Genomic DNA, 15,618 nt, shown 5'->3' on the forward strand with positions numbered 1-15,618 from the left:
ATCAAAAGCCGAGTTAATTTACTTATTTCCATCTTTATGAACAACCTGATCTCAGAGATTATGCTAAACCCTCCAAATGTTAAATAAAAGTGCTCATAATCCATTCACAGTTCAAGTTTATTTAATTTAATTGAGAATTACAATCGATTAAAATCGATTTTCGATGACAATACATGACACTTCTGTAAATATATGGCCTTCCAACTGGCATTATTAAGGAAATATACAAATTTCAATATGTTAAGCAAAATATACTTTCATATTAAATAACTTACTTTCAACAAGACTACTTCTTCAACAGCTTGGTTTAGGGTATCTCCTACCTCGACTGGAGTATTCGAAGTGATTAAAAATAGACAAACAACAACAAGTTATAATTGCAAAATACAAACAGAAGAGTAACGTAATCTTTCCCATTTCCCTTGTATGATTTGCAGTATCGTAGTACAAACAAATCAATTTGGAGTCATCCTTCGAGCAGCTGGGAGACATCAATTAAAACTAAACTCAGATGCCCCAAGAGTGAAAATCAAACTTTTGGAATTGTCAATGCCCATAATCTCGATTGCGATTAGGGAAATCCCAAAACTCTCCATTTGTCGGTGACTGCTAAAGTAAATGCTAAACAGTTTTGTCGTTTAGTGCTTGGAATTGTAAATCTCTTCTATTTTTTTAAACAAAATTTGATGGAGACATTTTTGTGGGTTGGCAGCAAGGAGCTGCAATTTTGTCTGCTGGTTAATTGAAAGCAACAACGGTAACCGGTAACGAAACTGCAGATCTAAATATATCACAATGGTAGCAACAACTCAGAAATGTCCTTGCGGCAATGAGAAATGCCAAAGGATATACAGAAAGTAGTGGAGTATGAAGAGAATGATTTGTAGGAAATCAGGTGAAATTCTTGTTGTGTTTATTATTGTTGCTGTTGCTCTAGCAGTTGTTGCTGCTGTTGCTATTTGCTGAGCTCGTTGTGTGTCGTTGGCTTGCCTAAGTAAACAATGAATATGCATGACTTTCCCAATGAAGCACGCCAGTCGCAGCAGCAGCAGCAACAACAACAACAACAACAAGTCATGCTGCATATTCGAGTGCTCAACAAAATACAAAAAAAAAATGGATGGGAACTTCAATTTGTGAAAGTGATACGTTGCTATCGAGCAGGCAAAATTAAAATTATTTGAACAGCTTATTTGATTGAAAGATATCCTGTAAAAACTTAAATGTAGTCCAATATACATTTGCATATATCGATATATTCGTTAGTTGATATTAAAGGAAAGTGCAGTCTAACACAGTCACTTGAATGTATCATAATATATATGTATAAAGATATTTATCATAGCGATAAGTAAATCAAAAATCTGTGCGAATGAGAAGATACTTCTTGGAGTTGGACCCTTTTTTCATAGTTCAGCATAACTATCGATAAGTTCCTAAATCGATGCTCAACATCTTCAATATCATCTTCATAATTTGAATTTTTTAATAACCAAATGCTGAAGCCGATGTTATTAGTGGCGGAATCTAATATGGGAAAAAAAGTAGAAGTAGTTGACATGTATAGACCGATTAAGTCTCCAAATATAGATACTGATGCCAGCCTCTCTAGATGTTGTATATTAACAATAGCTCTAAAGTTTAATTAAGCCTAGTTTTTAGCTCGGCAATCAAAATTTTTGTTAATTCCGTGCGATGAATTCCCGGTTAGAGCAGTTAACTTCTTTGTCACCTATTGTAGACTCAATTTGAAGACTCTAGAAAAGCAGCCTTCTGTTAATTCCACGCATTATACTCTATATTTGAAGCATTTGCACTTTTTACAGGGTGTGAGAAAAATCAGAAATACAAACGAGGACAGCAAATATAACGAGAGCACTCAGAGCCCAACGTTGATTAATAATTGCTGATGTGATCTCGTCGTTTTGGCCTCGCATACAAATTGATTAGAATAGCGAAAAGTAGACGAATCTTTTTTCAACGCAAATTTAAGTTAACTTTCCCACTTTCTCTCTCTCTCTCTCTCTCTGTCAGTCTGTGTCTGTAGCAATTAGTAAATGTCAAATGTCGGCTTGCAACTGCATTGAAAGTCACAATTTATAGCTCGCAAATCACGCAAATGCATCACGCGTAGAAACTGGTGGCGCCTCCAAGTATGCAACGGAATTATGTTGTTGGCATTTCCCAAATGGGGTTAGCCGAAGAGAGGCAGACGCATATTGCCACGTTTGGCACAAGTATAACTTCTGATATAGATATATATGTGTGTATATGTGTGTATGTGTGTGTCTGGTTGATTAAAGGCCACGGCTTAACGATGAATTGTTGCTACGCCCATTAATATTGCATATGCATATTTTATGGCACATGTCTGCCGAGCAAAATTTCTCTCCTCGACCAATATGTGTTGAAGCCAACAACTTACGCTATGTAAACAATAATAAAGCCAACAAATTGCAATTTGATTTTTAAATATGTTAAACTATATATAATTATAAGACAATAAATACTTAAATAAGTCTTTCAATCTGCAGAATGATGCAGGAGAGGTGATTAAGGAAGCATATATCTGAATCCTAGAAGTCGATAAGGGTAATTCAAATATAGAGAGATAGATAGATATAGATATAGTCAGTGAAACCTGTTGGACTTAGCTTGTAGGGAGTGTTTGCGATGCAACATTATTGAGAGGATTATTGATTCAAAGAGAGTACTGCTCTTCAACTTCTTGGCAACATCGTAATATAGAAATCTACCAAATATGATATATAATTAACTGTCAATTTAATATTTTCAAGCTTCCTATCAGGTAATCCACATTGAAAGCAGTCCATCATAATAATATTCCTAAGCTCATCACCTAAACACAGAATACATAATAATACATCTGTCGTTCTTTTCCGATTTACGAGACAAAAGCAAATATACAAATTTGACTTGATAACATTCATATTAAGTGGCAGGATTACGTATTGTGATAGCATTCGATGCACAGCTGTGCAATAAAAGACGACATATCCTCAATTTATATGTGCACATAACCTCAATTTAAATTTGTCTTTGAGCAACAATATTATTTTCAATTTATATTTATAAATGTGAGTGTGTGTTTTGTATTATGTTGTGTTGTGTTTAGCATTCGAATAGCAATCATAATCTTTGATATAATTTCCACTTTATGGCCGATTGTTATTGCTCGATGTGTGTGTGTTTTTTTTAGCAGCGTCAGGATAAAAATTTACACATTTCTAACATTTTACGAGTGCCGAAATGTAAACAAATAAACAAAGAGGTCAGCCATCAAAGAGCGATTCTCAATGTAAAATGTCGCATGAGAGAAGACATAATACTTACATCTGTGTGTGTGTATGAATGTGTGTGTGAATGTGTGTGTGTGTGTGTGTGTGTGTTGACAATTTATGCGCTTCAATACACACTCAGACAAAAGACAAAAGAAGCTACAGCTGCTTACAGAACAACAGCAACAAGAAGTTAGAAGACTACAGTCGAGAGAGCTCGTCGGGGAGATACCCTGTTAAATACATGGATGGGTTGCTGTTAGCAGTTTCTTCATTATGAAAGTTTTACTTAAAAAAGTCTGTATTTCGTTTCCGATCTTAATGAACTTTGTTCACTTAATCAATTATATTTCTAACTTTTTTATTTTATTTTTAACTTTATCTTAAAAATTGTGTCTTTTACTGCTATCGGAAATCAATTTTTATCGATGTTTACAAACCGGATGCAGTTATCGATAAAACAAAATAAACTTAGGCTGCGTGTGAATTTCGAGTACTTATATTCCACATTTAAAGTGTCTTCGTTTTTCAGATCGACTTGTTCATGGCTAAATCAACTGATCAACAATATATTTACTGTTTATATTACTAAATCGACGATGCTTGCTTCTGGCTGTTTTATACATTTTCTATTCTTCATTATGCCCTTTCGTACAAGGCATTTTGAATGGATTCAGGGTATGACAACACTTTGTAATTTGACAAAAGCAACAAAATTGCCATAAACCATAAATTCTTTGGCCAAAGCTAACACACTAAAATTTGCGCCCTGTCTCTGTGTGTGATAGAAAGATGCCTAAAATGGCCTAAAGCTGTAGGCCCACAGGCCATTGTTTTTGGTCTTCCTTGTTGCCAGTGGATATACTTACATACATGTATATATAAATATATGTATATGTTGTGCTTTAGTTCCACTCCAGCTTCAGTCGGCTTTAGTCAGAAAGAACTCACTCTCGTAATCGCTGCGGCAATAAAAACAAGCCAAGTAGCAAACTGCTGGCAAGAGTCAAAGAAGGAGAAGACCACATAAAATATTATCGAAATCGTCATATTTGGGTGTCCGTGTGTGTGAGTGTGTGTGTGGCAACCCTGGCATAGACTGTCAGCCACTGACTCGCACATAAAAACTACATAAACAAATAAATCGTCATATGTAACAATGGTCTATTAGGGCAACTACAAGCCACAGTAATAAGACAACAAAAGAAACAAGTGAGAATCTGACAGTTGGGCATAACCAACTGAGAAATACTCTGATACCAGTTATAACTCTAAGCTCGAAGACTATGCGAGTTATATGCTCAAGCAATTTGTGTGGGCAGAAGTGGGCGTGAATCGTTTTACCTATCATCGGGGAAGATTATTATAATTCTAGCTATAAAACTGTGGAATATATATGATCTTGAGCAATTCTTTGAGGCGGGGTATGCGTATCGAAAAAATGTAGCTACCAATCTTTGAAGGTGGTTCTTAGTAATTTACCTTGAGAGTTTGGTAAAATTGTGGGAGATACGCGCTGTTAGATATAGAGGAAGTAGCCGTGGTCATTCAATTTGTACTTCTGATTTTAGAGATATACGAATTTCCAGCATAAACTAATAAATGAACAACATTTCAAGTCTCCAGCATAAGAAAATCGTGTCAAAACTAATATACCCATCCATCTAAGCCGACAGAGCATAAAAGAAAGCTCAAAGCCACATGGAAATACATTCGTTTTGTGTCGAGTTTGGCAAGAAAAACGTTTACATACGGGCATTATGAGCCAAATTACTAAGCTTGATTTGAATCAAGGCTTAAATGTACCGCCAACGACGAATTACACCAGCAACAAAAATTGGTATTAAATTTGTACGCACAAGCAAACACTCATAGAGAGAGAGAGAGAGAGAGAGAGAGAGAGAGAGAGAGAGAGAGAGAGACAACAGTGCCGCACAAAAAGCAACCACTCAGCACAGAAGGCATTCATCAGAATGTGTCAATTTCAAATTTTCAAAGTTGCTATTGCGTTATTTTTTGAATAGTTATTTCTACAGTTTGTTTTTGTTGCAGCTCTTTTTGGGCGACAGACTCACAAAGCTTGAAAGCCATTTAGTAGTTTTTTATGTGATTGATGTTCTGGAAAAGGATTTAAACTAGATTTCGACATGAGTGTAAATAAATTACGTTTTTATTTAAATTAAAACAAGACTAAAGATTGAGCTACAATTGAAAAATATAATTCCGAAAAGGTTTATTGTCTGAATATCATTTTTTATGTTAATCTGTTTATTCCACTTACTTAATTAAGAGAATTGTCCAATTTGGGTATAAAAATAATGAATTTTGCTGCAAGTTTATAAAGTATACATGTATTTTTGATCAGCATCGAAAAGACTAGTTGATGTCCGTCTCCCTGTCAGTTTGTTTGAGAAGCCGTGCTCTCATTTACCATACTTTGACCTAGTTTATTTCATTTCATTATCGGTCATTTTCTCCGTTTTCTAAATTTAGTTAAAAATCCATCAATGATGGAAATGATAACTAAAATTTTAACCATATATCTTTCTTGTCATCAGTAAAAAATTATAGCAATACAAACATTGTGGGGTATTTCCTAGTCGAGCTCTGGCGACAGAATCACTCTTACCTTGCCAAAAAGTATAAATAAAAGCTATGCAAACAATTTAACTGCTTTGTGGATGAAAGCAAACTTTAATTTTTGTTTTTAGCTTTTGTGTTTTGTGTTTTTTGGCAGTAAGTGTTAAAAAATGTATTCCATTACTTTTGGCAAAAGCTTTTGGCGGTTTAAAAAGTGCCAGGCAACAATGCAGTTAATTTGGGGGCATAGGTATTTAAATTGTTGGCACAAACACAAACACAAAGCACAAAAAACCAAAGCAGTGAAAGGTAGAAAAAAAAATGTGTTGCATGCCACGCACAGATATTTGTGAGCCAATAAAAAGTTGCATCATTGAGCGAACGGAAATGGAAAAGGGCAACAGAAATAACAACAGCAGCAGCAATTGCAACAGGATTCAAATATTTTGACAATATTTGCAAAGGCTGATGTGCAGACAGGATAAGCGCCAAATCGATGAGAGGAGCATGTTGCAAATGGAGAGAGAGGGCAGAGAGGAGGGAGAGGAGACAGTTGCAACTTTTCCCTTTCATTCATTATTAAATTCGCTTTTACGTGCGGTGAAAGTTGCCTTTTGAGACTTTCGCACAACAGTGCGTTTCTATAGAGCGCTCTAAGTTAGCAGTTAGTTGGCTTAACTAAGTTTACACACTCTTACACTCTTACACACTTACACACACACAATGGAGGCTCAGAATGCAAATTCCCCTGCGAACCAAAATTTGATTATAATCAACCGTTCGAAGTGACAGATATGAATTTATATGCGTGGTTGTTCTTTATTTATGGCACATGTATCTAATATATATGCAAACTGATGTATCTATATATAAATACATTTATCTATGCATGTCCAGATTGCGTTTATTACTAAACTAAACACTAATTGCAATTAGCTTGCTGTGATCAAATAACTATGGTCTATATTATTATTTCTGTAACTGTTTGATAATCAAAAATAATTAAATTCATTGATTATATCAAAAACTATTTTAAAGAATTTTTTCAGTAATTGAAATTAGTTATTTCGAAATCTTATTAATATTAACTCAAATCATCAAAATGACAGTTCTTATTGAACACATGTTTTAATGAATATGCAAACCAAACTCATTCAATTTGGGTGTTCTTCTTAGTTGGACAAAAAATCATTTGCGTTGGTTTTTAAGTTTATAGTGAAATTTAGATGTCTGCAGGTGAATATATTTTTTACTTGTTAGAAATAGAGCTAGATACTCTTTACCAATACATCTGGCTAATAAGCTGATTTGAAGTATATTATTCATCATTATAGTTAGAGTCTCTGCACTATGACCATTCAGATATATTTCTTATAAATGATTTATGGTCCTAGGTTCTGCCATAATTTCATGTTTATTCCTGTTCTTAGATTCATTTCATTTCTCTAAATCTTCTTATGGCTGGGGTCTGGAGTCTCGAGACTCTCAATTCGAAGTCGACACGTGGCGTCCTCGACAGCCTTTAATGTCCCTTAAACGAAATCTGTGATTATCCCTACGTTTCTTCATACATATATTACATACATACATTTCCTCTTTAATAAATGATCTACAAGTCAATGCTGCACTGCGACTGCCCCCAGCTGAAAAGTGGAATCCTTGAACTGCAGCGCTTTAACCGATTCTTTTGCCTGTCAATATTGAGTAGTTGCTGCTGCTGCTTCCGTTTACAGCTTGGACATGGCCATAAAGTTTGTTGCCGTATCGTGACTTGGCTGTTCGTTCTTAGCTCATCTCCCAGGACACGGCATCTGAGTATCTGAGTGGTATCTGAGCACGCGCCTACAATTCAATTAATGGACATTCAAATGATATAAACCTGCTGAGGCATTTTTAGTGCTCAGAGAGAGGACAACGTTCAGTTTCATTAGCAGGCACTGTAACTCCGCTTGAGGTAATGTCAGCAAGCATTTCACTATCACTAACCAACCCACCTCACCTGGCCATCCCTTAACTTAAACGCTAAACACGTGTCCTGTACCCACAAAACAAAAAATAGAACAAAAAAAAAAAATAACAACAACAGGTGCAAAAAGCAAACAAAAAACAGAGAGAGACAGAGAGAGAGAGAGAGAGAGAGACAGAAAAAAGTTGTGCTTGGTAATACACAACTTAGAATCCCTGGCAACCGGAATCGAGTTGCCACGGACAACACGGCAGGCAACAACAAATTGGTTATTTGCTTTGTATCGGGCCAAAAGTGAAAGAGGCCACAGTGTGAAAACTGAAAGTGCAGCGGGAGCTCAGTTTAAATAAATACCGAATCAATTAATATTTATGTAAAACTAATATTAATATATATCAATAAAATGAGTCAGCGCACAAAATTCATAATAAACACATCCGGTAAACTTTGTTAAATATATTCATTTAAATTGGCAGTGTTTTTCCTTGTTTTTTTCACTTGTGTGTATTGAAAGTGAAATGCCAAAGTTAACAGAAGTTAACCAAAAGGAAAACATATTTATTTATATACGTAGTATAATAAAAAAAGTAAGAAAGCTCTGGCTGAGAGTGCTCGACTAGCAGATACCCTGTACCCAGTACCCCGTTAGGAGCTGGAATGCGGCACCAGACTAGATCACAGACAGAGACTAATGACTCTTGCTATAAGCAGCTATAAAACAAAACAATTTAAGCAAGCAATATTTATCTGGAAAATATACTTTGAACACTCACCATTCTCTTTTACAGGACATAGTCGGTCAAGAAGTCACCCAACTAAACTAGATATAGTCCGTAGCGGAATCTGGCGATTTTGTGACATTGAGGAAGAATCCTACAGAAGATGTAGTATCTTGGGGAATATGTTACCTACTCAAAAGATATCGAAACCCTCAACTTGACAAAGATTATTGGACTTATTGAAGAATTTTCAGAAGATTTTTTTATAATCGTGATTCTTATTGCTATCGCTAATCGAGTTTTATATGATAATAGTTATCGATAAAACATAATTAAGTTGAAGTTTGAAGTTAGATTTAATAATTTCGGAGATCATATCGCTCATAGAGACGGACATGACCTGATATACTCGGTTATTAATGCTGATCAAGAATACATATTTATCTTATTGCCTTTGGCACAACTGCATTATACGACTTTTAAGCATTTTCATGTTCAGGTTATAAAAATCTATCGAGCCACAAAACACATTTTTACAACACACAAAAAACTATAAAAATTCTACCATTTATCTCTCGCTCTTCCCTCTCTCTCTCTCTCTCCCGCTTTCTCTCTCTCTCTCTCTCTGTCTGCACTCAGTTGAGTATTTTGGCGGACGCATTCCGAGCACGGAGCTGGATGAGCAAACAGCGACTATATTGGAGTTTGTGGAGCAGGAGGAGCACACTGTTATCTCGGCCGTGCATAATAAATCGGATGGCAAAATCAAATTTCAGCATCGCATACCCAACGACGAAGTCTGTTTACTCTTCTACAAGGTGCCTCAGGTGGGACAGGGTGCAGCCGGTGCTGGCGGAGGCGGAGGGGGGGCAGTTGAGCCACTGTTGGGCATATTAACACTGGAGGGTGGCCTGGTTAAATCCATTTACAATTCCGTTTCACGTGTCTTTTCGCCCCATGCCAACACGGCTCGAGTAAGTTTCAAGTGTATATATGTATGTGTGTGTGTGTACTGTATGCAACATACACAAATATTTGATTCGTATTCGTTGTTGTAGTTGTCGTTGTAGCTTATACGGTAATTCCAGTTGAGCTTAAATTATTTTGCTGTTTGCACACAGTGCTGTCAATTGCAATTTGTTTCCTGCTAAAACTAGCTAGTTAGCTGATAATACTTGGCTCTTTTGTGCGTCCAGCTAACAAGGTACGAAAAATAACAAAAAAAAAAAGGAGAAACATTTTAGCATAATTTATTAATATGATATACAGTACATTTGTTATGTATATATTTTAATTTAATTTTACTAGCAGTAGATATCTATCACAACATCAACTAAGCAGAGAGCCTTAACTTTTTCCCTCTAAATGTAGCTATTTTGTGTTCAAATGTGGCCAGCACTGATTGCACTCGGCCATATTCATCTTCGCCACCTGCAAGCAGCAAGCAGCATTTTAATCGCATTTGCACATAACTCGATTCTTTTCTGCAATTTCATTTTGTCAATTATATTTACTTGCCAGCGGATGCAATTTGTTTTCTCAATATTATTTTTACAGCGTGTATCTCGCAAATTCTTTCGTTTAAGCGCAACGAATACAGTCCCGAGCTGAGCGGAATTCTCGAGAATCTGCATGTCTCGCTGGGCTCCACGCTGGGTCTGCCACAGAGCGGTAAGTGAACATTGCTCAAAACCATAATAATCAATGCATAATTCCAATAAGAACATACGCTAGTCGATTACCAAACTTATCGCTTAGCTTCTTACTCAAAAAGGTAGATCATTTGGAGGAGCTGCTTGTTAACATGAAGTGTTCCCACTGCTTCAGTTCCAAGCAATGCTTAACATTTTAGCAAAACAAAAGTCGCATAAGAGTCAAAATCAAAGTGAAGATAACTTTTACTAACCTAACTAAGTTAAATTATCAATTTAAGCACTTATATATGCAATGCAAATTCGTTGACTTGGCAAATGCTGCTCAGTGGCAACATGATCATTTCAACACATAAATGCACACGGTCACACTGATTGCAGTTAATAACGGTAGTTGCTCATTTTTGTCAGCTTGCAATTTTATTGAGTGCAAATTGCGATTTTGCAGGTATAACAAGCATAAAAGATGAAATTAAATATTGGAAACAGAAACTGGGCCAAAAGGCAAGTTCACGACTTGATCGCGAAATGGCGCAAGTGTTTATTGGCGTGCTGGAGAATATTGAGCAAAAAATTAAGTAAGTTGAATTTCTATATACATACATATATGCATGTTGTGTTTATATGTGAATCTATGTACACACCTGGACAGTAAAATATACACAGCTGGTAGTGATTTGGTGCATTTAATATTATTTGACACCTCAGTTAAGGCTTTCTTGTAATAAATAATTTCAAATCATAGTTTTGGCAAATAAAATCAATAAGGAAATTAAACTTTTCTTAATATGAAACTCGCATTAATTCACAATTGTCTTCGAAAGTATTTTAATGTCCAGATGTGTATGAGTGTATTTACATATCATATTACATATTTATGTTGCTTTTATTTTATCTTATTTTTATTAATATAGCACCATTGATAGTGGCGGGAATTCGAGCAGTCGCATTGAGGAGTTCCTCGACCACGCCCACAACAGTCTAGATGAATTGTGGCGCCTGCCCTACAATTATCCGCAGCAACGGATGACGGATCTGCTGGACATAATGGGCAATCGGTTGTGGGAGGCGTGTCTCCGTCAACTGCTCGCCGAAGAGGACATTTGGAGCCTGAACTCGTATAATGTGCAGAATGTGATGGGGCAGTGCATGGACACCATAGATGCCTGGATGCAGTTGTGCGACTCGTTGACGCGTCTCTTTTGGCCCAACTACGTGAAGCATCCGTGGCTGGGAGAACCGCATCTGCCGCGTCGTGGTCAGCAGTTCAAGGAGCGTCTCGGAGAGATTCGGAACATAAAACAACTGTATAAACAGATTGCCACGCTCCTCAACGATGCCGAGCTGCAGGAGATGTTCCAGGAGCAGGCAGCGTTTAGTGGTGAGAGAAATATTAAAAACTAGGGAACGCATGGAAGAATATATCTCCAAAGCCATAAAAATCATTCATAATCCCAGTAGATTTGCATATACCAATGAGTATAAGAATAATACAACATAAACTCAAACATTAACTCACTCTCACTCTGCCTCTTCCCCATCTAGATTTCAATATATTCGACACCTCGCCACCTGGTCAGGTGAAGTGGCACAAGGCGCTGCAGCATTTCGAGCAGGTGCTGCAGCCGATCGATGAGCGTATTGCAGCTGCTTTGAAGGCACAACTGCATCATCATTTGAGTAATCCACGCCAGGTCATTTTCATCTTCTCCAAATACGAGATGCTTATCCAAAGACCCGCTGTGCTCGAGCTGCTCACAATTGAGCGGGAGCAATTTCTGCAATCGTTGCAGTTACTGTTGCAGGATCTGCGCAAGGCGATGACGGATACGAATATGGAACCGGATACGGGTCATTTGTCGGTAATTTGCAACGAGTGCCGTTGGCTCAAAGTGGTGCAGTATCAAATCCAGGAGATCGAAAAGGTCAGCCATTTGATAAGCGGCCGTGAGGGTTTCGACAAGATCAACAAAGCGGTGCAGGAGATCAAGGAAGAGACCGAATCGCTGCTGCGCACCAATTTCGAAATCTGGTCGGGTCAATGCTCGACGGCTGTGAAAAGTGGCGAACTCAGGTGACCAGCCACATCAAATCTCCCCAAGAAATAAGAATTAACATTCAAATACTCCTTCCCATTCACAGACTACGTGACGATCAGGCCGTGGTCAAGTTCGAGAAGGAGGGTCGTCAGCTGATGCGTGTCACCTTCAATCCGAAGTTGGTCACCTTTTGCCAGGATGTGCGCGAATTTGAGAATCTCGGTTATACGGTGCCACTCGAGCTGCGCTCCGCAGCCACACATGCTGCGAAATATATGTGCTATGCTCGCCGATTGCAACAAATTGCCACGTTCCACAACACGATTGGGGATCGCATGATTCCCTGCCAGCGACCCATAATGCTGAAGAATGCGCTGGAGTTGCAGCGTCTGGTGCAAAGCGAAACGGTCGCTTGGCAGGATGAGGCGTCGGTGCAACGGTATGTGAACATCCTGCAGGAGGCAGTGTCCAAGCTGTCGGCGGATAATACGCTACTAGTCGGCTATCATGAGCAGGCCAAGCGAACGGTGCGTGGGTGTAGGGGAAACTTATCTTTATCTATGCAATAACTAACCCAACCTCTTCTGTCAGGTCATGAAACTGATGGGCACCGATCTGCTGACACAAAACCAAGTGTGGAAAGATGAGCTACGTCATCTACGTGAGCTGGTGGCGACGCTGGAACGCCAAGGCTACACCAATTTGGATGCCTTCAAGCTGCACTGGGATCATCAGCTGTACAAGGTGCTTGAGTATCAATATATACTCGGACTGCTGGACATGAACAACAAACTGCCCGATATACACATTAAGTTGCTGCTGCGTCAGCGCGAACTCTGCTACAGTCCACCGGAGGAGGAGATACGTGATGTCTACTTTTCGCAGCTGCGACGCTTCATTGAGAGACCCAGCAATTTTCATGGCCTATCCGAGCAGAGCACTCAGCTATTTCAGTCCATGGTGACGCTGAATCGCCATCACTTTGGACCGCTCTATGCGCGAGCTGCTCAACTCTTCGATAAGCTGGAGGAATTTAAGCTAATTTGGCTGCCCTGGATTGCGTTGGGCTGTGTGGATGTGGAACAGTTGTGTGGCATCCACTTGAACGAGGCCGACGATTGGGATCGCAATTTTCGTGCGTGCAAACAATTTAGTCAACAGCTGGCCAAGTTGCAGCAATCGGAGGAATCCATCGATTGCATTGTGATCAATGTGATGCCCCTGCGCTCAGATATTGAGTACCTGAGCAGACGCTACTGGGAGGCGTTGTCCAACAGTCTGCGGTCCTCCATCCTCAACGATGTACAGGCGGTGCAGGAGTTTTTGCAGAATGCGTTGCAATTCCTGCAGAATGTGCCCATGGACGAGGGCAGCATCAGTGAGTCGGGCATGAAGTATGAGAATATTATGCGCGAGTTGCCACAGATCAGTGGCACGTTGGAGTTGGTCCGGCAGAAGGATGCCTGCTTGGCGGGGTGGTGCAAGGAACGTGTGACCGCATTGGCCACGATTATGTTGCAGTGGGAGCAACTGCAGCCGCTGCTGGAGAATCATGCGGTCATCTTGCAGAGGCAGGTGGATATGATTAAGACGCAGGCGCACACTCAACTCCAGAATCTGCGCAACGAGGCGGAGAAGTTTCTGTTGCGCTGGGAGTCGACCATTGCGGAGCTGGAGGCCAATGAGTTGGCCGGCCTCGAACTCTTTAAGGAGCGACGCGCCCACTGGCAACAATTGCAGACGAAGAAGCAGCAGCTGCTCGACGAATGCCATAAATTCAATATGGAATTTCCCGCAGATGCACTGGCTCCCTTTGCTGCAATCGATGCCCAGTTGGAGGCACAGTCCCAGCAGTGGCAAACTTATGATGCATTCTTGGACGAACTGCAGCCCATACTTCAGGAGGAGTGGGCCATCTACAGGCGACGTCCGTACATTCTCAACGAGTTCATTGGCCGCTGGGAGGGCACGGTGCATGGCTCTATTGATTTACCTGCGAAACGCATCCGGCAACAGGTGGAACGTTTGCAGCTCACTTTGCCCATCCTCCAGCAGTTGCAATCGGATGCGTTGAGTGAACGTCATTGGGCGGCCATCTTTCACCTGCTGCACCGGCGTCAATCGAAGCCTTTGCATGCCATACAAGTGCAGGATTTGTTGGAGGATATGGATGCATTGCAGGCATCGGCCACAGAGATTGGGAGTATTGTGCGGCAGGCGGCATCCGAGCAGATTGTGCGGCAAGCTCTCGTCGAACTCGATCAGTGGTCGGTTACCGCCCAACTCAAGCTAATTGAGCGTACAGATGCCGCCGGGCAAAGCGTAGCGCTGATCAAGGACTATCAGGAGGTGCTAAACAAGATTGGCGACAATCAATCGCTGCTGCAGTCGGCCAAAAACTCGGCTGCCTTTGATAGCTTCTCGGATCAGGCGGGTCTCTGGGAGAGTCGTCTCAATACGCTCGATGTGCTGCTCAGCAGCTTAAGTCATTCACAGCGACGGTGAATTTTTCATCTTTTTTGACTTTCTTAATATCCATAAATACTTATTTATTGATATTTGTTATCCTTTTACACTATAGTTGGGTTTATTTGGAGCCAGTGTTTGGCGCTGGCACCTTGCAGCAGGAGCACGCTCTGTTCAAGCGCATCGACAAGGACTTTCGCTACGTTATGCGTGAGATTCAAATGGATCCACGGGTGACGGCTCTGCTTAAGATTAACAACATCAGCACCATTGTGAATGCGCTCGAGACGCAATTGGCGCGTTGCCAACAGAATCTAATGAGCTATATAACGGTAAGAGCAGCACGAATTGTGGAACCCTTATAGAAACACGAACTCAGCTTATAGATACATAGAAGGATTACAGATTGTAGTTTGCTCAATATATAAAAATAAGTTTAGGTTTCAAAAACCTGTGCTTCTTATTCAATCTTAATGATATTTGTACTGTTGATAAAGTTTCTTTGGCACATATCCGATCCACTTGTCTTATCTGTCTTTTTATAATTATTTAGATTTATTATATTATGCAATTATTAATTATATATTTAATTTTATTACTGCCTTTATAAATCATTCGTAGGACAAACGCAACTCGTTTCCACGTTTCTATTTCCTCGGCGACGACGATCTGCTGGAGCTGCTGGGTCAGGCATCCAAGGATGCGGACATCATTAAGCGACACATACGCAAACTCTTCCCCGGCTGTCACAGTCTGTCCATTGAGCAGGCGGCAAATGGCAATCACTATCGAATACTGGCGGTGCACAGCGCCGAGGGTGATGAGCTGCGACTAAGCCAAGCTGTTGACATGACCGGTGACATTGAGGTGAGTGCAACTAGTAAAATTCCAATGAGT

The 15,618-nt window shown here is 39.7% G+C and overlaps 1 protein-coding gene across 1 annotated transcript in view; it reads left to right on the forward strand.

Annotated features, from left to right (window-relative positions):
* The window catches only part of LOC6562196 (cytoplasmic dynein 2 heavy chain 1), a 53,313-nt gene that overhangs the window by 20,586 nt on the left and 17,109 nt on the right, over positions 1 to 15,618 (forward strand). The window contains exons 2-10 of the mRNA XM_032735879.2: positions 9,204 to 9,538; positions 10,151 to 10,235; positions 10,665 to 10,794; positions 11,131 to 11,597; positions 11,762 to 12,290; positions 12,359 to 12,782; positions 12,847 to 14,756; positions 14,837 to 15,053; positions 15,343 to 15,588. Of these exons, the coding sequence (XP_032591770.2) occupies positions 9,204 to 9,538; positions 10,151 to 10,235; positions 10,665 to 10,794; positions 11,131 to 11,597; positions 11,762 to 12,290; positions 12,359 to 12,782; positions 12,847 to 14,756; positions 14,837 to 15,053; positions 15,343 to 15,588 (4,343 nt within the window). The remainder of the gene's footprint in view (positions 1 to 9,203; positions 9,539 to 10,150; positions 10,236 to 10,664; positions 10,795 to 11,130; positions 11,598 to 11,761; positions 12,291 to 12,358; positions 12,783 to 12,846; positions 14,757 to 14,836; positions 15,054 to 15,342; positions 15,589 to 15,618) is intronic.

This window comes from Drosophila grimshawi, unplaced genomic scaffold (assembly GCF_018153295.1).
Source record: "Drosophila grimshawi isolate 15287-2541.00 unplaced genomic scaffold, ASM1815329v1 contig_1377, whole genome shotgun sequence".
Lineage (NCBI taxonomy): Eukaryota > Metazoa > Arthropoda > Insecta > Diptera > Drosophilidae > Drosophila > Drosophila grimshawi.